At 53.2% G+C, this 26,650-nt stretch overlaps 1 protein-coding gene across 1 annotated transcript in view; it reads left to right on the top strand.

The window, feature by feature from the left end:
• Nucleotides 1-26,650, top strand: part of CDH23 (cadherin-related 23) — a 330,906-nt gene that overhangs the window by 178,710 nt on the left and 125,546 nt on the right. Inside the window, exons 10-11 of the mRNA XM_004681069.2 lie at nt 7,497-7,646; nt 8,062-8,220. Coding sequence (XP_004681126.1) covers nt 7,497-7,646; nt 8,062-8,220 — 309 coding nt within the window. The remainder of the gene's footprint in view (nt 1-7,496; nt 7,647-8,061; nt 8,221-26,650) is intronic.

The raw sequence follows: 26,650 nt of genomic DNA, 5'->3' as shown, positions 1-26,650 counted from the left end.
TGGGGTTAAGTAAGTGAAAGGATAGACAAAGGAATGATAAAGAATACATCTTTGTGGACTTTTATTTCCCGATGCTCAATACCATGGATTAGTGGAGGAGGCGGTGTGTGGAGGGACACTCCCCTCACGCCTGCACCTCCACGCTGTTTTCCTTCCTGGTGCCCCAGACTGGAAATCATCTGCTCCTTCCTGGGACTGCTTCTGCTCCTGGGCCCTCCTTTACTGAGCACTCAGACCACCCCAGGCAGTTTGCCAAGATTTTGCAGTTCACCCACAAGAGACCTATCAAGTAGGCTTCATTCTTCCCATTTTGCAGTTAAGGAAATAGAGACCCAAGAAAGTAAACTCAGTGGTGCACAATCACGCAGGTGAGCCGGGCAGTGCTGAGTCAGGTCTAACTCCTGCTCTAGGAGCCACGCTGGAGCTTAAGCCTCACTCACATCCCAGACTTGCTCGGCTCACTTGGACAGGACTTCTGCAAGGGTAGCACTGGCTCTGGGGGCAGCCTGTGCCCCGCTCGGGCTAAGGGTGTCCCAGCGGCCCACTGAGTCCCCTGGCCCCTGATAACAGTGCCCCAGTCGGTGTAAAGACCACCTCCTCCCTGGTCCTCCCTGCATTTGCATGACCTTGGTCCACCCTCTTCCGTTAGAAGGAATTTCGGTCTCCTTCAGGGTACCTCATAGCTCATGGGTAGGCCTGGGCATGTAGGCTATAAAGGAAAAATACAAGTTTCCTGCCATGAGGGAGCCTCCCTCTTAGGCAAAAAAAAAAAAAAAAAAAAAAAAAAAAAAAAAAAAAAAAAAAAAAAAAAAAAAAAAAAAAAAAAAAAAAAAAAAAAAAAAAAAAAATTCCTGTGTCACCAGCCAAACCACCAAACCACAATGGGCAAAGACAGGACCCGGCTTTTGAATCCTGGGGTATGCTTTATGCCCCCCGCAATCCTGAGCCCTGATCTCCCACCTCTCCCACCACCGGGTCACCACTCAGCTACTACCCCGACAGAGAGCAGAGAGGGCTGAGTATCTCCCAGCAGTGAGCAGAGGGACCTGGGTGGGGAGTTGGGGGAGAACCAGGCTAGGGGCAGAGCCTCATGTTAGGGGGGATCTGGAGGTGGCCAGACTTTCTCCCTTTGGGAGAACCCACATCTACAGAGGGAGAAAGCACTAGTGTCCAGAGCAGCAGGTGGTGGCCAAGGGAAGTCAGGCCCAGCTCCCAGGGAGCCCAAGGACACCTCAGAAGGGGCCAGCCAGGCTGCATCTCTGAGGGGGAAGAGCCATGTGTGTGTGCGTGTGTGCGCGCGCCCACACGCACAAGCTATAACTTCAAGTGCACCTGAAGTTAGGACCGCCCCTCGACTGTCTAGGATTGGGGGCACTCAATGAGCTCTTTGTGGTGGACCAGCAGAGTCAATTCAGGAACTAAGTGACCACTGGGATGGAGGGGCCAGCTGCTGTGGGTGCTGCAGAGACCAGGGGCGAGAGCCTTCTCTCCCCACAGTGCCGGCTCTGACCGCTGTCAAGGCCTCCGGCTTAGCTTCCAGGAGCCTGAGGCCAGGCTCGATCTGGGGAAATGGTGCTTGGGGAAATGGTGCGCTGGGGAGGCAGTCCCCTCTGGCCAGGGCTGTAACACAGGGCGGCGGGGCTAAGTCTTCAGTCACAGCTAGCCACACGGGGTGGGGGCCAGCAGCGGGGAGCTATCAGCGATCTCAGTGTCCTTACCCCTCCGAAAAATAAATAAAGCCGAGCAGTCGCTGCCCGCGGGCAGCCGCGGGCTCCCCAGCCCTGGCTGTGAGGACTGGCGCTGGGCCTCGGCTCTGGGACCTGCGGCTGCCAGCTATCAGCCTCCTCATCGCCTCTCCCAGCTGGAAGGGAATTTAATCCACCGGCTCCTCTCACATTCACTGGGGCTCCTTTTGATGTTCCCCCTTTATCTCCCTTCCCAACAAAATTGCTCTCGACAGCTCTAAGAGGGCCCCTGCGTCTCCCCGCCTCCCTTGCTCCCTCCTTCCCTCCCCACCCACGAAGCAGCTCCCCTGGGACATGGACACGGAGCCAGGGTGAGGGGATGCCCGCCAGGATGCCCAGCCAGGATGCCCAGCCGGGACGGAAGGAGCAGGGCTCTCCCCCTCCAAGGACCGTGGCTTCGGGTCTCCTCTCCCAGCCTAGCTCCCTGACCCGGAGGAGGGGCGGGGCGCTTCACCCTCGGGCCTCGCTCCTCCCACTGGGAGCCGGGAGGAGGAGTCTCGAGTGGGGTGTTCCCAGAGCTCTCTGCGCCCAGGAGCAGAACGCGCTTAGATGCAGCAAAAGTCAGGTGCAAGCCCTGTTCCAATCCTTCCCTGGCAATGTTGCAGCCCAGACGAGTTACCCTCTCTGGCCTCAGCGTCCTTCTCCTTAAAAGGACTGGACTGACACTGAAGTCATGGTGCTGTTGTGAAGATTCTGCTTGAGGTATGTGAAGAACATAGTTGGGCTTGATCAAAATGGAAGCTGTTGTCATAGTAGAATTCCCCAGCCCAATGCTGCGGTGAACGGAGTTTTAGCACCTGTTTAGCGCACTATGTGAGTGACACACCCCTGCTCCCACACACACACACACACACACACACACACAGAGCCTACCTCCTCCCTACCCCCCAAGTTGTCAGTCACAAGCCTAGTCGCAGCAGGAATTGGCCACCTGGGCTGGTTCTGGAAGGGGTGGGCTAGGCACTTGAGAGGCGTGCCAGGACCTCAGGAAATCCATATGACCCTCAGGCACATCAAAAAGAGAGAACTGCCCCCAAGGGGACTAGAAACCCTGTGAGCCCTGAATGCTCCTGCCTGGCCAGGTAGGCAACCTGAGCCTCCCCCAGGCTTGGTGCCACCTTCCCAGGCATCTCCACAGTCCTTCGCGGTTATCCTCTGCCACTATACTGGTCACAGCTCCAGCCCCCGATGTGGGCTTTGCTCAGCTTTCTCTTCTCAGGGGCTCCTCTGCTGAATCTAGCAGGTTGCTTTTCTTCACTGTTTCTACCTCCCTGCCATTACAGCCCCAGACCCCCAAACATTAGCAAGCGTCAGAACACCTGGCCGCCTTGTTAAACCTGAGCACCGCCGAGTTTGGATTCAGTAGAGGCGGGCATGGCCCCACATTTTCTACTTACAGTATTTCTTTGGTGATGTTGATGCGGTTGGTCTCTGCAGCCTCCTTAGAGGACCACCGCCCCGGCTGGGTTCTAATCCTGGGGTGCACATTGGAATGATGTATCTGCAGAGCATTACAAAATCTTGCTTGGTTTTCTTTTTGTCGGGGGACAACCTAAATATTTGAAAGCACTCCAGGTGATTTTGATATGCCGCCCAGTGGAAAACCACCACTGTGTCTTCCCTGCTTGCCCCTCTGCATTTCTGTGGGAGCCGCCAAGCTGTCCTCCCTGCCTCGGCTGAAGTCTTTCAACCGTGGCCCTGCAACATGGCTCCCGAAGAAGCTAAGAAAAGCTGCAGCTACCTGGCACCTTCCCCTCCCCCCAAGAGACTGGACACGGGGCCCTGGGCTCTGTTACTTTTAGAGCTCATTGGCATTTGGGGTGCATAGCCAGCATGAGGTGTTGTGGTTCCACACAGGCCTGGTGGCCAAATTTGCCCTCGCTCTCTGTCCCTAGTGTTCCCAGCGCCAGGACTCTGGCTTCCATGGCTGTGCAGTGGGGTTCCCAGAAAAAGCCTCCTGCTGTCCCCACCATCTTGCTTTCCTACATGGATGGACATTGGCCCAGCACCTCTCCTGTCTGCCTCATTAATTATTCACCCCTGCTCCATGCCTTTGCTTAGACCAATTATTGTCAAACTGTGGTTCTCATCACCTGGAACTTAGAAAAACAAATTTGCAGACCCAACCCAGACCTCTGGAATGGGAGGGTGGCAAGCGATGTTTAGCAAATCCTCCAGGTGATTGCAATACATGCAAAGGACGGAACACTTCATGTTAAAGCCACTTTCCTCTACCAGGGCCATCTCCCTTCCGTGCCTGAAACCAGCTCAAACTCCCCTCTCAGAAGCCTCGCCTCCTGCTTTACTCTTAGCTTACAGTGTTCTGCATCTCCATCTCAGTTTGCTCTGGTAATATTACTGGCTCAAGTCCAGTGCCATCCACTCTGCACAGTGGCGCTGCAGTTAGGGCTTGCTTAGCCACAGTAGGCCCTGGCCCTGCTTCCGCTGGCCTGGAGCGCAGTGAGGGGTGGAGGGTGGTATCCTGGCCTGGAACCAGCCCGGCCTCTTGTTCTTATGCGGCTGCTGGCAACCTGGGAGGCCTCAGGCTTCTGCAGCCCCTCTGAACTCCAGTTCCTCTGGCTGGTTTCTAAGCTCTGGAGTTCCTTCATCTCCACCTGCTGGCCCTGGGAAAGAGGATAGCGCGGGATGACGGGTGAGGGAAAGTTGCGGAAGCCCACCCACTCCAGAGCACCTCCAGTGTGTTCAGTTGACTGTGAGCCCAGTGGGTGCCTAACAGGGTCCTTCTCAACAGTGTGTGGGTCCTTCTCAAATGTGCTCAACAATATGTGCTGTGTTATCGCTGTGAACATTATCATGTATGTGTATAGGGACAAGCTCCGTGACATGTTGTTAAATGAAAAAATTTGACCCAGAGCTGTTTGTGTCAATGAGGGGAGCCATACCTGGTGCTCAAGGGTGGTGTAGGGAAAATGGGAGGCTCGGGCTTTCAGGATCACCTCTATGGCCTGCACCTGCCTCTTGCATTCCTCAACAACCCCCCTCTAGGGCGTGGGGCTTGCGAGCCTTTGATTAGGAACATCTGGGCCCAGAAGCAGACCATACGGGCATTCACACATGTAAATGCCAGCACCTGGCTGAGAGGGTTAAAGCAGGGACAGCACTGGGGGTGTTGGGCCCGCCTGTCACTTGCTGTCTCCCTGTTGCTGGTCTGTCCCCAGACTCAGCATTAAAGCCTGTAAGGTGATGCCAAGGGCTTCAGAATTCTCTTTTTGTCTGCGAAAATCAACAGTGAACTTACGGGGCCTGGGATGATTGCACAACTGGGTTTCCGAGGTAAAAAAGCCATAAGTGGGGTATGGTGGTTACCCCTGGGAAAGGCCCTGGAATGGCTGGGGCAACGCGAGGTGACATGTTACACACCCTTTATGCTGTGGAGCTGTGCAAATTTTGCATGTCTGTGCTATGTCTTTCGCTTTTTCTGTATGAGGAAAATTTAAACATGACAGTGCTTGGGGTTGTTTCTTGTAGGGGTTTTGTCCAGGTTCCTGGGCATAGGGTCAGGGGCCCTGCCAGCCGCCTCCTAACCCCTTCCAGCCTCCCTCTGAGTGAAGACAGAGCCCCTCTTCACACTTGGTGCCCTGTGCTCCTCTTTTTTTGTCCCCTCCCACTCTAGGCGTGGGACTGCGCAGACCTCCCGACCCCCCTTTTAAAGACCCCCAGAGGATGGGCACCACCCTCTGTAGAGTGAGCTGTTGTTTTGGAGCAGGGTGCTCCCCCAGGGCCTGCCTCTACTCCTTCCTTGTCCCGCCTTAGGCTCTCACCATCTTTTCTCTTTTGTTCCTGCTTCTTCGCCACACCTCTCGGCTCCTCCTCTGTCTCCATGTCCTTTGGCCGACTCTCACTGCTAGAACTTGGTAAGTGAACCTGGGACGACTCTGGCTGGGGAGGTGTGGTGGGCACCATGGAGCGGGGGCTTCACAGGGGCCCCAGGGCCCCAGCCTGGGCACAGCTCAGTTCACTCCCCTCCTCTTAGGCCTCCAGGTCCTATGCTGCAGGAGTCTGGGGAGGAGGAGGCGTCACCTGCTCAGAGCTGTCACACTCCACCAGCTTTGGCTATTAGTGCCCCTTCGGGCATTTAATTGGTCCCCTCCATCTGACGGATGGATTCTACACCAGGGAGAAGTGGAAACTCCACAGTCCGACAGGACTAGAGAAGCGTTGCCTGCACAATCTGCAGGAGCTGCTCCGGACTGGGGACTCTGGAGGCCCCCAGCTTGTCTGTACCCCAGGATTGACAGGAGAAGACGAAAGGAGCTCAGCTCCACCTCTCATTCAAGCCCTTACACTAATGACAGAACACTGGCTGGCGCCGGTTCTGAGAAGAGGCTCAATGCAGGAAGTACCCTTGCTCTACCAATTTGTAGTGTAAATGGAAAAAATCTCGAGACCGATGGGTAAACATTAGCATGTATCCACTGCACGTATGCATTGGCACGCCCACAGGACAGCCGCAGGACACAAGATCTGTGGGCACTCACAGGCTTCCCCAGGGGTCGTTTCCTGCCTGAATGCCCGGTGCCATTTCTAGCCTCGCTGGCAACAGCCGCCTCTGACCACTAAAGAAAGCCCTCAGGCTGCCTGGCTGCAGAACCAGGTTCCAGAAGGGGCCCTCTCCACATCCCCCGGGGAATCGAGGAGAAAGGGTGAACTTCCCTTGCCAGTTTCAGGTCCATAGAAATACGCACCATGCTGCGCCCTGGGTCCAGGGCAGGTGAAGCAGGACGAGCAGGAGGATGTCTCCTGGCTCCGAGAGCTCTACCAGTAACCTGGACATTTGCAGCAAAGGTCAAGAGAGGCTCTTGACTGGTTTGCCAGTTACAACCTGTAGGCCACCCATCCTGGTGTGTGTGCGGTGGGTGAGGAAAAAGGAGACTGAATCACTTTCTGAGCAGGTTCTGCTCTGGGGAGTCAGTAAACCACACCCCCCATCTTAGGGTGTCCTCCCCCAGATCTGAGGACTTGGGTGACATGGAGCCATCACACACTTTCTGTGAGGACTGGAGGACAGCATCTGAGGGCGCCTGAGCTCTGGCTCTGGATAAAATGCTCAGACACACCTGACCAAGAGTGAGCCCCCCACCCCCATGACCTTGGGCTGCTGGCCTGGCGTGGTAGCTCTGGGCTACCTCCAGTGTCCTCCAGGCCACCGTGAAGTGGCTACAGAGTGAGTCCCCAGGTTCACTTTGCCACTCAACCATCTGGGTTATCCCCATTCCCTGTGTGAGCAAACCAGTATTCTCCCAGCTGGCATGTTCCAGAAGGAGGAAGAGGGAAGAGTGATGTTTTGTTTTTTTTTTTTTAATCTCTTGTGCCTTCTGTCCGCCCCTCTGTGGCCACTTCTCTTCCTTCCACATCCTTCTGGCCCTCTTTTCTCTTTATCCCTTCATCTCCCTGTGGGTCTCCCTGCTCAGGGTTACTAGGGCAGAGGAAGGGAACGTGAGATAGAAAGTGAGCCTCCACATCCCCTGGAGTGGACATTGTAGGCAGGCAACAAGAGGATGGAGGTGAAAAGAACTGGAGGGCACATCCCAGAGGGCCTAGGTATGCCGGGGGGCATGTCAGGGAGCTGGGCCGGGATCCCTCAGGGGCGCTGGATCACCACAGGGGGAGGCAGATCAACTCTGCCACAGGCCCTGGGTCTCCCCACCAAGCAGTGCTGCTTCTCCAGCCAGCCGTGCACCAGGCCTTTGATGCCCTTCCTGACTAGTTTCTTCTCTGTCCTTACCCCAGGGTCTGAACAGCATGTTCGAGGTCTACCTGGTGGGGAACAACTCCCACCACTTCATCATCTCCCCGACCTCCGTCCAAGGGAAAGCAGACATTCGCATCCGGGTGGCCATCCCCCTGGACTACGAGACTGTGGACCGCTACGATTTCGATGTAAGGCTTTTCTCACTGTCCCCTCGTGTGTGGGGGGGATGCTGAGCAGGCCGGGGGTCGCACCATCCTCTGAAATTCCCCCTTCACCTCTCCCCACCCTTCCCTTATGGATCTGACTCAGAGAGTCCCACTGAGCCCCCTTTTAGGAAATACCCAGGAATGGAGTGGAATTTTATCAGGTGCCATCACAGCCTCAGAAGCCCACCTGGAGCTTCTGCTACCTGGCCAACCCCCACCAGCCCAGCCCTTCTTGGCCCCTCCTCCTAGCCCCCTGAGCAGACAATAGCACACTCCCGAGCTAAGCAGTGACTTGACAGCTGCTCTGGGTTGGTACCAGCAAAGGTGCCAGGACTGATGGGGCACGGGATCCCAGAGCATGGGGGAGCTCACCCAGGCTCCTGCTTTGCACATACAGCTCTTTGCCAATGAGAGCGTGCCCGACCACGTGGGTTATGCTAAGGTGAAGATCACCCTCATCAACGAGAACGACAACCGGCCCATCTTCAGCCAGCCACTATACAACGTCAGCCTGTACGAAAATGTCACCGTGGGGACCTCTGTGCTGACAGTCCTGGTGAGTGCCCACCCTTATGCAGGGCCACTGAGCTCTGGGGCAGACCTTGGGGAGGCAGCTGGAGGGTTTTTTCTGAAGCATCTTGGGAGAGGGGGTGATCCCAGGCCACCCAAAAGCTTTAGTGTTGCTGTGTGAAAGCATCTGAACTTTTCATGATGGGGTAGCAATGTGGACAGAGGTCTGGAGGAGGACGAGGCTGGACTAGGGACACTGTGGCTTTCTGGCTTTTCTAAGAGGGACTGGGCCAGGAGCCCTGGAAGTGTTCTGTGATGAGGACAGCTGCCAGCCTTTCTAAGGAAAGTGATGCTTCCTGTCTGAGCACCTGTCCAGGGAGGAGTGCCTGGAGGCCCCTGGGCATCCCAAGCTGCCCTTGATTGGGACTTTGATGAGGAGTGCTCCCAGTGTCCATTTGTATGAGTCAGTGCTCCTGGGTCCGAGGGACAGAAATCCTTAGGGGATGCAGGGATCAAAGGGATTGGTGCATGTTTCTCCAAAGCGTAAGTGGCTTCAGGCGTGGCTGTATCCAGGTACTCAGGTAAGACTCTGACCTGAGGCAGAGCTCTGAGCTCGGGTATTTTGTATTGGCAGAGGGGGACACCAGCACCCCTACACTTACCTCTCTCCAGCTTGTCAACCCTAGTGGGGAAAATATTCATTTTCAATAGTTCAGTAGCCAAAGTTCCAGAGCTAATTCCCTGGGTCATCTTGGGTCTCCTTGAAACAGATAAATCATAGGAACTGCCGAGGTGACTTAGGCGCCCCTCGGTGGAGCCAGAGTTGGGTTCAGCCTTATCCAAATGATAGGAGCTAAAAAGTGCAGAAGGGGCTATTCCAAAGGGGCTTCTGTTGTACAAAAAAGGATTGGATGCCAAGCAGAGACATCGCCCGCTGATCCCAGGCTCCTGCTCCAAAGTGTGTTTACTCTACAGACAGATGGTATGAAACGTATTGAGCCCCAGGCCTTTCCCATCTGACAGTTATTAATATTTCAAACAGATGTTTAGCTAGGCAGGCCGTCAGACATAAACACTAAGTCTGCTGTGGCTCTCTCCTGCCCGCCACCTCCCCAGCCTGTGCCTCTCACCACGGTGCCCCGGCCATCAGGCACCTTGTGCTGCACAGCCCCACCCCCACCCCGGGCTTTCTCCAGCCTATAGGAGCCTGGCCAGAGAACAAGTTCCAGAGGTTCCGGCCTCCTGAACCCAGAGACTGTCTTCATTTCCGAACTGCCTTAGAATGTCACGGTGAAGGAAACCTAAGTAGCTTATGCTATAGGGGCCACATGGTAGAGAAGGCCCTGTGCCCACAGGCTTGGGACCTCGTGGCAAAGACCTTGGTGTCAAGGCCAGATTTGGTGGGCATGAGGAGGCTCCTCCCTGGCGTTCTTGCTGGGAATGGTGAGCTCACTTTGCAGGCCCACTTTCTGGTGGCTCTGTGGAAGGGTTGGGGGAACACTCAAAAGCGCGGTGGGGTGTGAGGTGTGAGAAGGAACACCTCTTGGCTGGTGGCCAGCTGCTGGTGCCAAGGACCATGTGTCAGCTCCAGTCCAGGCTAGGGTTGGCAGTATAGTGAGTGCTCAGTCGGGTTTCATCAAGTGTGGGATCAATCCCTGGCCACTCTACACCCCCTCTCTAGTCCCTGTCAGGCCTACCAGAGGGTTAGCAGAATTGTTCAGCCGCCTCTGTGGCCACATAAGCAACGCTGCCCAGAGTTGACTTATCCTGCCAGCTCCATCCCAGGTCTTCTGTCCAAGCCTCACCCCTCTGCTCCTCAACCTACCCAGCCCAGGGTTTGTGGGGTTGTGCAGAAGTGAGGGGGCTGTTTCACCTAATGACAAGCTCTAGCTGCCTAAAGGGGCCCAGAACAAAAGTGAGGCCATGTGGGCACTGGTGTCCCTGCCATTGCTGTGTCTAGGAGCACCTCGAGGAGCCTTCATTTCCTCGTCTGTGAAATGGGCATGAGCCCGCCCACGGCTGCTGTCACGAGCATGTGAAAGCACCCCCTGATCACAGCCATGTCACCCCCAGGTCCCCAGGGTCCTCGAGCCTTAGCAGAAAGCAGGTTTGTAGCCTCCCCCACACCCTGGCCTTCCCTGGTCACACTCACCCCCATCCTGTCATCTTCCACACAGACCTCTGGTCAGCCGCATTTCTCCACCTCTTTTGCTAGAGGAGGAGCTGAACTTATAGCTGCCTATTTAGGCACTGTGAAATTCCTTCTCCTGACCTTTTCTGTGATGTTATTAAAATGTTTCATGGGCAGTTGTGTCGGAAAAAAATGATGAAGAAAAGAGAAATGTTTGAACTTGTACTGAAGGCCAGGGCAGAGCCTACTGATGCCCCCCCCCAATACTCACTAATGGCCCTGCTTTTGGGGGGAAGAAGCAGCTGACCAGTAGAGAAAATGCTAGAGGAGAGGGCTGGGCTGGGCATCTCAGTTGAGTCTCACTTTTTGGGGACACACGCCCCAGCCTAGGTTTCGAGGTTCTTACAGCCTCCAGTTACAGCAAAACAAGTTTCCATAGGTAGAGGGGAGAAGAGTGGGTACCTCAAGTTCTAAGGCTTAACCTTGAGCCCCAGCTCGACTCCTTGTCAGCCCCTTCGGTGACTTGGACAGATGCGGCTTCCTGTCTCAGCACCTCACCCATAAGATAACAGCTGAGTTAAAGTGTCCCTGTCTGGGCAGTCGTGCCCAGAGGCAGGGGGCTGGCTAAGATGACCTCTGGGACTGCTGCTATCATGCTACCACTGCAGCGGTCACTTCAGTAGCCGTCACATTGAGAACTGACTGTAAACCATTCACTTTGTGTACGTTATTTCTAACATAAGTAGATGCTATCAATCTCCTTCTGCAGATGAGGAAGCTGGGGGTCAAGAGGTTAAGTAACTTGCTTAGGATCCCTAGACTAGTAAGTAATTGAACTGGCATCCATCAAAAAGCTGCCTGAGCCCAGGTTCCAGGACCTTAACCACCAGGCTGCCTGGCCAGAGGCTGTGTTAGGCCACTGAGCTTGTCCATTCAGTGATGTTCAGAGCCGAGGGCAGAGGGAGGAGTTGGTCTCTGCAGGATCCAGGAGCGCTGGCCACAGGGGCACTCCAGGCATTGTGCTTCTGGGTGCTTCTGGCACCACCAGGTGAATTTCCAGCCCGCTTGGTCCCAGGTAGCTCAGGGGTTAGATGGGAAAAATCTGATCAGGGAGACTTTGTGGGTGGAAGCAGGATCCTGAGGCAGCCTAGACCTGCTTTACTAGGAAAGGCTTCTTGAAAGCAAGAGGATGCGAGACAAATGTCAGCAGAAGCTGGGCCTCTGAAGGGTGACCCCACAGAAAGGGAGTGCGCGGGGTGCTCACACCCACATGCACGTGTAAGCATGTGAGGTGTGTTTGTGTGTAGCATCTGTGTAAAGTACACACATAGGTGTGTGCATGCACAGCAGATGCCTGTGGCTCCCCGTTCTTTACGCAGTGATGTTTGTTACCCCCGTGATCCTAGGCTGCTCTGTGAGTCTCACTTTCCAGTACTGTTTCCTGACCTGACCACAGGAGTAAGGTGGGGAGGCCATGGGGCATCGTGCTGGGTTCTGCTGGGCTTGGAGCAGCCCTATCACCTGGTCAGTTGGTACCTTGGCTGCGGGGTTTGTGTGTATCGCTGGACAGTAGGAGGGAAATCCAGCCATTCATTCAACAAGTGTTTTTTGAATGCTTACTGTGTGCCAGGTATGTGTTCCTGAGGACATAGTGATGCTCGAAAAAATTTATAGTCTCTTAAAAAAGGCTTACAGTAACACTAAGAACTGAATCCTTGCCGTATTACTTGCTATGATGGATTGATCGGGAGCTGTGAGAACCTATAACAGGGCATCTGACTTGGCTGGGGTCAGGGAAAGCTTCCCAGAGAGATGGCATTTGAATAGAAGAATTGGTAAAGGAGGGGAATGAAGTAGAGTGGATAAAGGGGGAAGAGCATGTGCAAAGGTCCTGTGACAGGGTGCACTGAGTGGGATGTGGTGTGAGGGAGATGGAGGCTTGCTCCTGTGGGGTGCGTGGCCTCTCTTCCCCGTGAAATTGCTGTCCACCCCAAAAACGATCAGCCACTGGACTGTTGCTTTGATAGTGGAGAAGACAGAGCACAGACACACATTCTTCCCTCTTCCACCATTGTGAGCCACGGTGGGCATTTCAGAAGTAGCCACTGAAGGTTGCATCCGAGACGTGCAAAGAGCCAGCCTGGTCTTCTGCAGTGCTGAGCTTAAGTCTCTGGATTTATTCACGGTGTGGCCCCAGACAGTGAGAAGGGGATGTTGAGGAGGATGAGCATCTGGGAGGAACAAGAGTCCTCTAGCAAGTCTCCAGCATTCCACAGCCTTCTCTGCCTTGGGCATGGGAAGAAAGTGGAGTGTCTTAAGACAGGACTCTCCCCGAGGCAGAGAAGTCAGCGCAAGAAGGGGAGGTACATGAGAGCCCTGACTGGACAGGTGTGGGACCCCAGGACCAGCCCACAGTTTGCTCAGCCCAGTGATAGAGTGTGCCTTCAGCTCCAGCCAGGCAGTGGCCTTGTGGGGCAAGGGGAAAGGTTCCTGACTCCCCTGCCCTGTCTGTCCCGGGGAGGCTGGTGCTGTTGCAGACAGGGCCATGAATCCTGGGGTGTGCGCTGGATTTGGTTTTCTTCCCAAGCAGTAAGTAGTACCTGCCGAGTCTGAATCACAGACCTGCCTTTTTAATATGTCCTAACTCCCCAAGCACCAGTCTGCCCATCTTCCTCTCTGCCCAACCTGCCCGAGGGTCCGACACCTTCACAGACAGCTGCCCTGGGTCCGAGACCCACTGCAGCTTCTCCTGGGCAGCTTGCACTCACACAAGTTATTTCCTGTGCCTGGACTTCTGTTTTCTCCTCTGGGAAATGGGGGGAATAACTCCTATCTCGGCAGTGCTGTAGGGTAATCGATGGGGAGTCATCAGGGTCTGCACACCACAGTGCTGCCTGCGGGGTTCTGCAGAGGCCTCTCCCTACTTGTGATACCACTTGACTTGGTTCCGTCATTGTATGAAGTCAGTAGGAGAAACTGCCAGCGTGAATTGTTAGAAGCTGGGGAGATAACAGGACACACCGTGTAGGTCCTGTCCAGATACTTTAGCAAAGCCCAACAGAGAGGACAGATCGATGCAGGGAGGAGGAGAAGAGGACCTGCAGCCCATCTTCCCTGTCCTAGGGACACCCTCCCCCACCGTGCATGTGACCCCATGTGTGTGTGTACACATGAACATGTGTGTACACACGTGCTGTCTTCACGTCCCCCACCCTGACACACCTCACCATGGGCATCTTAATTGATCTCATTGTTCTCCAGTCCCTTGAGACCTGAGACTCCAGCTGTGCTTAAACAGAACAAAATCTCTTCCAATTTCCCCACCGTTTAAAAGAAAATTGAATTCTTTATCTGCAGCCTGGAGAGGGGGAGAGAGACGCATACACACACATACACACGCGCACACGCACACGTAAATACGACACCCAGTCCTGCTCCCCACCTGGCCTCGGAGGCCGACGCAGACGCCCCCTCCCCCATCTGGGGGTGTATAGGTTGTATTTCTGGCTCCTTTTAATTTGCTCCGTGGTTCGTCTCCAGTGAAAGGGACCAGCGCTGTGCTGGCCAGGACCTGAGAGGAAGCTGAGCATGCTGACGGTGATTGACGGGTCCGAGTTCCTCTGGCTGTCAGGCCTCAGTGCTCCTCTGCTGTGTTTATCTCTTTAATCTAAATATCAATCCGTACACCAAAATGGAATGGAATGGAATGAGCGGTAGGACAGGCACTAGGAGAGAGCGTGCGTGAGAGAATGAACTTGGGAACTCAGCTGGCTGCTGCCCCGGCTTTTGGATGTAGCCATGGTGGGGCCTGTGGGCTGGGAGAATGCACAGGGCAGACTCCCAAGGCTGTGGCCAGGGGCAGGCTGGAGAATGGGGGAGCCCCCACCCCGAAGTAGATTGTCCCAACCTTGGGTAAGATCTGACAGTTCTCAGCAAATTAGTCATTTAGCTTATTGACTGTTGGCAAATTGATCTGAAGCCCCAGTACCTGTCACGCCTTTGAGGGCTCTTTACCTGGTGCCTCCAGAATCCCCCGTCCCTGGCAGGAGCAGCTCTCCTGCTGCCACGGACCTTTGCCAGAGATCTGAGACACCGCTGTTCATCATCACAGGCCTGGCGAGTGGCTGTTGTGAGCTTAGTAAATGTACTTTACAGTCTGTTCTGTTCCCTTGCACAGAAGAAGGAAACAAGCCTAGAGAGGAAGGGGCCTACCCAGAGTTAGCCAGCTTGCCAGTGGCAGAGCCAGGATTCAAGCCTGGGGCTGTCTGACGCCATAGTCCCCTCAGACAGAGCCCCCACTCTTTTGCCAGTCCCCACCCCACTCACTTTCCACTTCCTGGGCGCCCACCTGCTGTTAGGATCAGTGTTCACCTTGGGAGGAGAAGGGCCAGAACACAGGAGTAGGGAGGTGGTTGCCACACATTCACTGGGTGACCTTGAGCAAGTTCCTGGCTCTAGGCCTCAGTGTCCTCCTTTGTAAAATGAAGGGGTTTGCTAGATGACCTCTAAGGCCTTTCTAAGCAAGCAACGTGTGACGGCCTGCCCCCGACAGTCCCTTCCTGTGCAAAAGACTGTGCTCTGCACTTCGCACCTGTCAGTCACCCTTCAGTAGTTAGCGCCCATTGTTCCTGCACTTGCTCAGAGGACACCAGAGCGAACAGAATAGACCTCCTGGACAAGGGACAGCGGGTACCTGGAGCGTGACCATACCCAGAATGGGTTCCTAAGTGGTGCAAACCCACTGACTGTTCAGAGGTCACTCATGCCATTTGCCGATGAGGTGGTGTGCCCTGGGACAGGTGGCAGGGTAAGGGTGGTCCCAGAACATCCACCAAGCCCTGGCCAGAGCATTTGCCCTGGAAGCAATTTGCTGACAAGGGGCAGGGAAGAAAGCAAGGTTTGAACAGAGGTTGAGCTGTGCCTGTGGATTTGGTGTGGCTTAATCTTGCTGCTCAGTCCCTTTGGGAGAGGATGACCACGGTGGCTGTGATTTTGTTTCTCGAGTGACGCAATGTTCCGTATGCCCATTAACTTCTTTATAATGTAGTCCATAATAAAGACTATATTTAACCTCATGCCCCAGGGGATGGTTCCACATTATATACACATAACTAAAATAAATAAAAAAGTCCTCTCTTGCTTTGTGCAATAACAAATACACCCCAGTATTTCATCCTACTAGGTTTCTTTTTAGTTTAATGAGAACATTTGAGATCTACTTTCTTAGCAAGTTTCAAGTAAACAGTACAGTATTATGAGCTATCGTCACCATGCTGTGCACTTAAGTGACTTGTGACAAAGATTTTGGGCTTGGGGACCCCTTCACCCATTTCACCCACTCCCCTCTAGCAACCCCCACCCTGTTCTCTATCTGTGAGCTCAGTTGGTTTTGTTTGTAGCTTCCATATATGTAGACATGAGGTCACATGCTCTGTCCGTCTTCCATCACTTAGCGTAATGCCCTCAAGGTTTATCGACATGGTTGCAAATGTCAGGTTTTCCATCGTTTTTTACGGCTGGGTTGTGTGTGTGTGTTCATTTTCTTTATCCATTCATTCCTAGATGGTTGTTTCCATATATTGACTGTTATGAATAATAACTGTAATGAATAATGCTGCTGGTTAGTAACAACAGTATAATGCTGGGGGGTTCCTATATCTTTTTGAGTTAGGTTTTCATTTTCTGCAGTGAGTGTTATTGCTGGATCAGATGGTTCTATTTCTTCTGGAGGAGCCTCCATACTGGTTTTCATAGTGGCTGTACAAATTTACACTCCTACCAACAGTGCACAAGTTTTCTTTTTTCTCCACCCCTCACCCACACTTGTTATTTTTGAGACCGCCCATTCTAATCAGTTGAGTGGAGAGCACTGGGGTTTTGGCCTGCACTGCCTCATGATTAATGATGTTGAGCACTATTTCATGTACCTATTGACCATTTGTACATGTTTGGGGGAAAAAAATGTTTTCAGACCTTCTGTCCATTTTCTAATCATGCTGCTTTGCTGTTGAGTTGCCCGAATCCTGTGTATAACTTGGATATTAATTCATCAGAAAAAAATACTTCAAATACTTTCTCCCATTAAGCAGATTGACTTTTCGTTTTGTTGATGGTTTCCCTTGCAGAAGCTTTTGTTTTTAAATATTAATTTATTTATGCATACAAGAACTGGGGTACAGGACAGAGGTGTGGGGTGGTGAGAGGATTCATCAGAGACAGAGTGGGAGCAGAACTGACTGAAATACACTGCAAAGGGGAGCAGTGGGTGGGTCAGGAGAGGTCTGCCGTGCCATGTGGGTCACCTCCCTGGCTGGGGATCAAACTTGTGCTGCAGTGACTGTGTATAGTTTCATAGTGCTGTGCTTTAACCTCTTGCACCACCAGGGAGGGCCCTAGCTTATATTTTTTTAATGCTAGACATGACTCACTAAATTGGTTTCATGACCACTAATGCTTGGAAGCCTAAATTTGAACATCGCTAGAACATGCCTTTGCTGCTCTACTATGTGATGATGATGATATCAATTCCTGTTTCTCAAGTGCCAGTATAGACAAGGCAGAGCGCAAAAGACTCTAGGCTTCAGACTGAAACCACCCAGGCTTACCCTGGTTTCACCATTTCTGAGCTATGGGACTTTGAATAGGTCACTTGTATCACCCGACACAACTACCAATATTAGAAACCACCCCCTAAAAATTTGCTTAAACAAGACCGAAGTGTACATCTCTCTCCTGTAAAAGCAGTTGAAAGGTGAACAGCCTTGGGTGGCTCCTTCAAATGCTCTTTGCCACTCTTAGAGTGTGGCCTCATCTTCACTGGCCAAGGTGGTGGCTAGCGCTCCCCCTGCACATCTGGATTCCAACCTCCAGATCGGAGGAAGTGAAGGCCACTGTGTCTCCCTTCAAGGAGATGTCCTGAAAATGCCCTGCAAACTCTGCTTCATCTCATTGGCCAGAACTTAGTTTTGTGACTCCTTATCTGTAAAAGAAGCTGGGAAATAAAGTATTTTAACCAGAAAGTATTGTGCTACCTAAAAAAAAAAAAAAGGTGGAGGGGTTAATTTGAGATGTTTATGCTGTTCACTTGGATGTTTAGTTTCTGCTAAAGAACCTCTGTGTGTCGTAGTTTTCTCTTCTGAAAATGGTGATGAGGATAGTCCCTTACTGATGTGTTGTGGGTGTTCCCCAGTGCCTCAGCACAGGTATTAATATTAAGTACCTGATAGCAAGCTACATATATTATTTCATCGGCTCCCACAATAACCCGGCAATATAAAACTAAGTCTCACCGTTTTATAGGTGAGAACACTGGTGTAGAGAAGTCAGGTGTGTGTCCAAGGTCACATTCACACACGGGGCAGGGCTGAGGCATGAACTCAAGTCTCAAGGCTGCCAAAGTCTCTCTTCCTCTCAACCATGAGGCAGCACAGCCTCCCCATGAGACCGAACCCCTTCCTAGAGCATGTGGGACCACAGGTGAAAACTCAACTCAAGGCCAGAACTCCCTCAGGTGGCCCAGGCTTCTGCAGGGGGTACCCCCTGCCCAGGGGAGAAACAAGGCCAGAACAAAAGATCCCTTTAGGGGTCTCTTGCAACAGGATTTCCAAACTTGAGAGCTGAAAAACTGAGGTTCCCAGTAGGCTGAATGACCAGAACAGGCCCCTTCTCTCCAGGAGCCTCAGTTTTTCTATCTGTAAAATGCCACTCAGCTCTCTGTTCTTTGGGGAGAGAAAGAACAGTGTGATGAAACTGTTTTGAACTCCTTAAAAAGCAAGTCTTTATAAGCGCGATAATGCTGCTCTCTTCCAAGTGGGTTGCTTGATCGGTGTTAAAAATTCTGGGCCCACACTGGTGGCGCAAGAGGTCAAAGCACAGCACTATGAAGCTGTCTGCAGCCACTGAGCATGAGTTCGATCCCCGGCCAGGGAGGTGACCCACATGGCACAGCCGACCTCTCCTGACCAGCCCGCCACTCCCCTCAGCAGTGTGTTTCAGTCCATCTGCCTGTCTGCTCCCCACTCTGTCTCTGGCGAATCTTCTCACCCCCACACACCTCTGGCCTGTACCGCAGTTCTGTAAGCATAAATAAATCGTTTAAAAAAAGAAAACATTCTGACTACTGAGAACGGGGAGAACAGAGGAGCGAGGGGACTCAGCGGGCTGGTGGGGCCATGGGCGCTCCCAGCATGCCCTCCCTACCCTGCACCCCTGCACAGAGGCTGTCTCCCCACTGGAGCCCAGGGCTGGGCCAGCCCAGGTGAGTGAGGGGCTGGGTTGCAGTCCTCTGCTGGGCTCAGATCTCCAGTGATTTATAGTCCCTGTGTCGGACTTTGACCTTAATTTCTTCTGTCGTTGTAGGGCTGTAAAATTCATTAGGGACCCGCAGGCGGAGAGATGGAGATGTCAGCCAGGCAATCGTGTGGGTATTTAATCTATCAGATGTGTGTCTTGCCATTTAGGGAGACAACAAGAGAATGTGGAATCAATACGGTTCATTAGCGGGCAGCACATGCAGGTCCAATCAGTGCCTGCCAGTGGTAGCAGCATGGGGGCTGTGCCACCCCAGTCACCTTGGAGGGAGAACATGTCCCTGGCGCAAGGGTGGGGACCCACCTCGTCCGGGTTCCTCTTCCCACCAGAACTGGAGCTGCCTGTTGCATCTCACAGGGGCCAGAATTGGGGGCTGCAGGACGGTGGTGGGGTCCAGTGTGGGTGGTTGAGGGGCATGCTCCCAGCCATGGTTTGGCTGCATCCCCAGGAGGTTGATTGGACTGTCTCTCCTTCTTCCCTCCATCTCCCCTTTACACAAGATCCCACTTAAAGGAGCCCAGCCACATTCTGGCCCCCGCATCTTTCTGCCACTGTCTCCTTTGTGTTCTCTACCACATAATCCCAGCATGATAACTGGCCCCAGAGAGGCCCCGCGCCCTTGCTGGTTGTGAATGTCTCCTTCACTGCCAACCAGCCGCTAGCCCGCCCTCCTCCTGCACCTGGCTTGCAACAGTCCAGCTTGCTTTGTTTGATGGTCAGACGTGCTTTTTTTTTTTTTTTCTTAAGCCATTCAGTTGAGTCAAACCCAAGGGCCCGAGAGACTGGATGGTTTGGTAGAAGGTTTGGGCCCGCCCTCCTCCTGCACCTGGCTTGCAACAGTCCAGCTTGCTTTGTTTGATGGTCAGACGTGCTTTTTTTTTTTTTTTTTTAAGCCATTCAGTTGAGTCAAACCCAAGGGCCCGAGAGACTGGATGGTTTGGTAGAAGGTTTGGGACAGGCGTTCTCTGTGCTCTGTGTTTGCGTGACTGCCTTACAGGGTTGCAGCCCCAGTGGCGGACTGGGGCTGGGATCCAGGCACCTGCTGCCCCTGAACTGCCTGCATCTGTGAGCAAGGAGCACACTCCTGCCCCTGCTGTGTGCCCTGTCTGGGCTGAGACCTGTGTTAAAATCTGGTTCCCCCAGAAGCAGGCCCTGAGACCAAGATGCCAGGGGAGCTGTTGTTTTGTTTAGTTTTCTTTTTAAAAATAATATAACAGTTTATTTCTACATCATTTTCTGCCTTTTCCCATCTCAGTTGCAATCCCCATGGGCTTCCCAGCACCAAATCACCCATGTGCCCTCACCATTGCCCAGTGCACTCCCCCTCCCCATTCTGACCCCATTCCCCACTCCACCCCCTTAAAATGTCTCTGGTATATAGTTGTTCCTTACTATTGTTATTTTCTCGACAGGGTAGCTGTTTACTTGGGAAATGACTACAGGAAACTCAGCTGGGGAGTGAGATGTGACACAGGTTACTTAAGTTGGGGCTGAGAAGCAGTGACCACTGTGGGCTCCTGGGAGATCTGGCAGGGAGACTGTGCCCCAGTTATCAGGGCTCAGGGCCAGGAGACTGGGGCGTTGATATAGTGACTCAGCCCCTGGAGAGGTGGAGTGACTCTACTACCTGAGGAAAAAAATCCCACAGGCAGAGAGGCACAAGGAGCACCCCAAGGAGTGTGGGACCCTTTGCATACCCATAACCAGGGCCGTCCTAGTACTCATCTCAGAGTGGGCGTGGACATGAAACGGTTTAACCACAGAGAGCCTTTGACGAACGCCTGGACCCCATACGGGCTACACAAGAGTAAACCGTTAACTACTGTGTTTGCAGCTATTATTATCAGCTGGAGTTGCTTCATCTCTACAGTGGCCTGGGTGACCCCATCTTGCTGGTCATTTTAAGGATTAGGGACAATTCTGTTCTCGCTCAGTGACAGGTCCACACCTAACATGGAAGAAGGATGGGGATCTCTGTATCCCCATTGCTTCAAGGAGTCCCGCTTCCCTCCCGGCTGGCTCAGGTGTCTCCCCAGTAGGCCTCGGACTACCAGGCAGGGCCAGGCATGGGCAGCTGCCCGTCCCTGGCCACCCTGACAGCCCTTGACACCCTGTAATTGCTTTCCCACAAAGACTCCTTTAAGCACAGAACTGCTGGCCGGAGCAATTTGCTCCCCATCAATTTCTATTTCCAGGTTTTAAAATAAAATAAAAGGAAATCAAGACGGGGTAGGGAGGGCCCAGAACAACACTGTGTCTGAAATAACAAGCCAGCCAGGGGGACTCCACACCTTGAGAGCACCTGTCAGGCTCTCTGCCCGATTCTCAGCCCTCCTCCTCTATGGTAGGACTGACATGTGAATACAGGGGCCTCCTGCAGGGCCCCTGCCACTTTCCTGTCCACCTGGCCTGGCCCACTTTCAGAAATAGCCCAGGCAGCAGAGAGAGGCTGAGAGAGGGCTAGGAAAAATGGTGGGTTGAATTGGGGCGAGGAAGACTACTAATAAGAGTACTACTAGAAAATGGTGTGTGCCAGTTACTGGTCTAAAGCACCTAACAGGTGTGCCACCTTTAACCACCACAGTAACCCCACGAGGCAGGTGTTTTTAATTAGCCCTGTTTTACAGATGGGGAAACTGAGGCTGAGACAGAGACCCAAAAGAGAAATCTTATCTCTTCATCATTCCTCTTTCCTTCTCCTCCTCCTCCTTTCCTGTGAGGTCTCCCTTCCTCCTCTCCCAGTTAGCACCCTTCTGGTGTCCTCCCTTCCCTAGAAGGCTGTCTACTTGGGACAGCTGCTGGCTTGTCACTGGCAGGAAGAACCTCAGAAATCATCGCATATACTGTCTTCATTCCTTATTTCATTTACTCTGTTTGTTGAGAGCTCCCCGTGTGTGAGGGTTGGCTCCCCGTGTGTGAGGGTTGGCTGATATAGGGCCCCATGGGAAACAAGACCCACAAGGTGCCTGCCTCGCGAGACTTTGGTTCTAGTAACTGACAGCCAGTCATGCTTGCCCCGATGTTCCTGTCGAAACCAGGTCCTTACCCACCATGCCCACTAGCAAGACCTGTTCACGCCAGGGGAGTCTGGCCACCCTGGTCCAGGCCCCTCGCCCCCTCTCACCACTGCACAGGTGACTGCAGCCACCACTTCAGCTCTGGGCACAGGTGCCTCCCCCAGGAGTTTTCCCTCCCAGAGACAGTCAGGGAGAACTCTTGGAAATGCAAATACCTTTACAAATGCAAATGTCCTGTCAATGGAGACCCCAGGGGTGTGAAAGAGCTTGCTTCTGGGAGGAGAAGGAGACCTTGATTAGCAGAAAGCTGCTAGTACAGAGGTTAAGAAGCTGGACTGAGCTTAGCCAGCTTGGGCCCATCAACTGGGTGATGAAAGTGGGATGATGGCAGGACCGGGGGAAGGAGGTCAGAGGCAGTGGAGACTGGCTCATGTCCAGCCGATCCGTGGCCAGCACCTTGGATTGGTTTTAAATGTCTGTGGAGCTTTCCAGGCAGGGGACTCTGTGCTTGTGTTATGCACACTCCCCAGGGCTTTGTGGAGAACCGACTGCTAACTCCAATGTCAGGAAGCCCTGTAGCTCCCAGGCCCATCTTGTATAGTCTGTGATTGATGATTGGGGCACAAGCCAGACTGGAACCTGTCTCCCATTTGGGTGGTATTCGTGCCTGTCCATTTAGCCACAAATCCTTTCTGAGGCCCTTTATGCCTGGCCTTACACTCTGTGCCCCAGTGGGAGGCATAGTTTGAAATCTCAAAGATATCTGTAGAGAACATTGAATTGAGTGAGACCTTGGGACCTTTGCTGCTCTCAGTACCGTGATCGATTAATAATGTCTGCCTTGGGCACAGGAGGGAGTAGTGGTCCAAATGTAACCTTCCCTTTCTTTGTACCCTCTTGCTACCACCAGTCAGACCTCCACTCTTCCCTAACTGCCCTCCCACTTTCTCCTCCACCCTACCATGTGCTGTGAGTCTCTGTTCCCAGCTGCCAGCCCCAGTCTTCACAGGAGCACACTCTTGTCTAAGGCCACCAGGCCCAAGCAGGACCTGGGGGCTTTCTTGAATGTGTCTTTCTTCCTATGACCCACAGCCTCCCAGCAACCTCTTCTGCTCCTGTCATGTCTCTCCCTAATACCTCTGCCCACCTGGAGTACTCACCTTCTTATCCCCTATATAGAGTCCAGTAAAAGGCATTTTCCTTCCAAACCACATCACTTCTCTCCTCCCAGAAATATGCCCACTGTCTCTGATCCAGAGACCCCTGTGAAGAGCAGAGAGCCACAGCTTCCAGGCATATCTTAGCTTGACCCTATTCACACCCTTCCTTCTCCTCATCAGCCCTGGCTTCTTTCTCAGTAGACAGCTTCCATCTGAGATGACAGAGGAAACTGACATGCCCCACATTTTCCCAGAATGATGTTTCTGACCTTTGAGCCCTGTCCCATAGACAGGTCCTCAGCCACAAGATCATGGTAGGCATGCAGGAGTAGGGGAGAGGGCGGGGCCTTGTGAGACCAGTCAGGCCTAATGGAGGTCACCCCAGCCTCTGGGCTTCTGGGTCCTTGCCTGACCAACCATCACCAGGCCCCCAGAGCTTGCCAGAGTGCAGTTAATCTCACATAGTTTAAGGAGTTATTCAGAAGGGCTCAGCGAGTGATGAATGTGGAAAGCATTACCAGCAAAGCACGGGGGCTCGGTGGAGCTGTTTAAAAATGCATTCTCCCATGTAAATTTCTGCTCCATCAATCCTTATGACATGTCAAACATTGCTATTGTTTCCTGAACAAATTGCACCGCGTGCCCTTCTCTGCAGATTTGTGCATGGGAGCAGAACTGCTCGCTGGCACCCACCGCCTGCCGTCATTGCTGGGACCCAGGGCTGCTGGGCAGGCAGCTGGGCCTGCCTTGCTTCAGAGCAGAAGCCCTGTGCGGGGCGTCCGATCGAGCATGCGTGACCAGGGGGTGCTGGCGCTGGCAGGGAATGATTGAGTATGTGTCCATCAGCTCCCTGCCTGTTGGGAGAGGCACACAGGTGGCTGGGGAGGGGGAGTGGCAGGGCCACAGGGCCTGAGATAGGATGGGGGTGGGGATGGCTTGAGACAGACGGTATGAGTCCATCCGCATGTGTGAGTGTACACACTCCATGCGGGTGTGCACCAAACAGAAAGGGGGGTTTCTGTGTGTGAGTATGTGGGGGATGGGACAAAGAGGTATGGGGGCTGTCTGAGGTGGAGAAGGGAAGAGAAAGAGGCGTGTGTGTGCGTGTGCATGCATGAAGAGGAAAGGAAGTGTGAGGACATGGGAGAGAAAAGATACAACAGGACTTGCCAAGCTATTAAGAGGGGTAAAGGGCTTCACATCATGAGGTAGGAGGGTGTCTGCCCCCAAGGAGGGGGCCGTGGTATCAAGAGGACAGCATGCAAATGGCCCAGGTTTTTAAGGAAACTAGTGAGAAGGCCAAAGCAGGCGAAGTTCAGGTCAGGCCTAGGGCCTGTGCCAGCAAGTAGGCATCTACAAGGCCAAGGTGAGGGACAACAGCGACATGCAGGGATACCCGGGCGCAGAGTGCCAGCCAGGCCAGCACCCAGTGAACAGGCGAGTGAACAGAAGAGGGGGAGATGGATTAACTGTTCAAGGAACGGACTAGGTCAGAAGGAGGCTCTTGGGAGGCAACTGAAAGGCAGGCACACATGACCGCTGTGTTCCCTGGGAGCGGGCCCTGCAACGATGTGGTCAGTATCAGAGGGTGGGAGCTGGACTGGGCATGGAGCTGGCACATGAGTCAGGGAGAGCTACATCTAGAGGGTGCTGGGTGAAGAGCCCTGGGGAGTAGGGGGGCTATGGCACACACCTGCCAGGCTGCCTTTAGCAGGGGACCTCACGGTGGCCTTGTAGCCTCCCAGGTCTAGACCCTGACTTACCTGCACAGACCAAGAGGCTTGGAGCAGGGGTGAAGGTGCTCTTTGGGGGTCTGTAGAAGACACCAGCGGGAGTGGTGAAGGGCCTTGGCTAAGGGTCTACAACCTGAGGAGCCATAGCCAGAGATCCCTGCCGCCTCTGGTGATGGGCAGTTGGTGGTGACCCAACCTATTCATGCAGAAAGAGTGTAACAAGGGGAATCTTCCCAGTGAGGATCCGCCTGATTTCTACAGGGTAACAGAATCCTGGTAGGAGCATTTTAGAGCCCACCACTAAGCTCTGAAACTGAAGGAAGACTCCTCTCCCTAGACCCCACCAAGGGTAGATGGTGAAGAGAACATACCTGGGAGTAATGTTGTTGCATTCAGGTTCCAGCCCTGTGGCTGTTTGAGCTCAGGCAAGTTGATCGACCTCTCTGAGCCTCAGTGTCTTGGTTCAGCTATATATAGGGATAATATCTTTGCTGTTCTCAGGGAGCTGAAGAGAAATTGGGAAATACTGGTTGGGAAATACTGGGCACAGTATTTGGACATAGTAATGCCCAGAGGGAAGGCAGAGGGCACCACCTTAAGCCCTGCCCCCCAAGAGACAGAGGGAGATGGGCATTTCTGACTTGGGCCTGGCCAGTCTGAAGACGTGGTTCTTCCTACCACAGGCTCACCTTGCCTTAACCTTTAAAATATGCCCCCGTGTGTATTTATTTTTTTCCTTTTTGTCAGCAGAAGAAAATTACACTTCTGCTGGCATTGTCCATCACGGAAATAAGCACTCACGGATGCAATTATAAAGGCCCAAATGAGGGAATTAGTTTTGCTGGTAATGCCAGGGTTGGGGAGAATCGGAGGAGAGGCCTTATAAATCAGGCACAGCAGCAGCCAGTCCTGCTCAGCCTTGACTGCAGGGACAGATGCCTCTGCCGGCCGGGGACACAGACGGTCTGAGTTTTCCAGGACTCGGCCTTCAGGAAGGCAGGTCTCCCCCAGAGCTAACCAGCTTCTCAAGTGTCCATCAGTGACTGGCCTGTAGACCCAAGCACCTCTCGCCAAACACCTGCCCTCGGACTGGTCAATCTCGAATAGCAACCGCAATCACCCGGAGCCCATTTTCTGCTTGATTTTTCTCACAGTTCTGTCTGAAATTCATGTTATTTAGTTCTTTCTCACCCCTGTTATTGTCTGTCTCCCCTTTCTGATTGTCAACCACATTCGTACAAGGACATTGTCACCCTTGTAGCCGTGACTCCAGTGCCTGGCACATTGGAAAAGCTAAGAGAAAATTTAGCGAATATGTGACTGAGTCAAAGTCTTCATGAAGGTTATTTCTGTGGGTGCCAGGTGTCCTCGGTCTCTCCCCACTCCACCCACTCCGCTCTCTGTCCACTGTGTTCATGCGCTGGCAGGCTGACAGCATGGATCGTTCAGCAAGCTCCCTGCCCCCCAAGCCCCACTCCCACCAGGAGAGCAGAGCTGAATCTTGGAGATGCTTGGTCAACCCCAGTCATGTCTCCTGGGCAGCAGAGTGGCTCATGGCCGCCACCATGTTGTCTGCTGGTGGAGGGACATTAGCTACCCTGCCCCCCACTACCACCACCTACACACACCAGAATGAAAGCCGAGACGATTCTTGCCAGATTTTACTAAATTTGGCAAAGATTTTGAGCCTGGTACTGGGCATAACAGAAGACACCAAAATAAGTCAGATGTGGACTTTTCCCTCAAGAGGAGGAAAGGGGACATCCCCAGGCATTTTTCAGGAATAGCAGAATGTGCTGTTGAGTTCCCAGAGAGGTATAACTTGGGGATTTCAGGTCAAGAACAGTAAATGGTCAGGGAGCTCCCTAAGGGAGGGGGCAACTAGGGGCCTCCCAAGGCGGGCGGGATTTTGAACAAATGCTACGAGAGAACAGGCTGGGTGCATCAGGCAGAGGAATGGATAGAGGACCGCGTGGGCCAGCCAGACTCTGCAGAGTCTTGCTAGAGGTGCAGGTCTGGCATTCAGCAGCCGTAGGGAGCCAGTGAAGGTTCTTGAGCCGAGGAAGATCGCTTTAGCCATTAGCTATGTCTCTTGCCCCTGGGCCTTTTTTTTTTTTTTTTTTTT

Source organism: Condylura cristata, unplaced genomic scaffold, assembly GCF_000260355.1.
Source record: "Condylura cristata isolate star-nosed mole 26May11 unplaced genomic scaffold, ConCri1.0 scaffold00011, whole genome shotgun sequence".
Classification (NCBI taxonomy): Eukaryota; Metazoa; Chordata; class Mammalia; order Eulipotyphla; family Talpidae; genus Condylura; species Condylura cristata.
The sequence above is the reverse complement of the archived record's forward strand: the minus strand, read 5'-3'. Positions and strand labels throughout refer to the sequence as shown.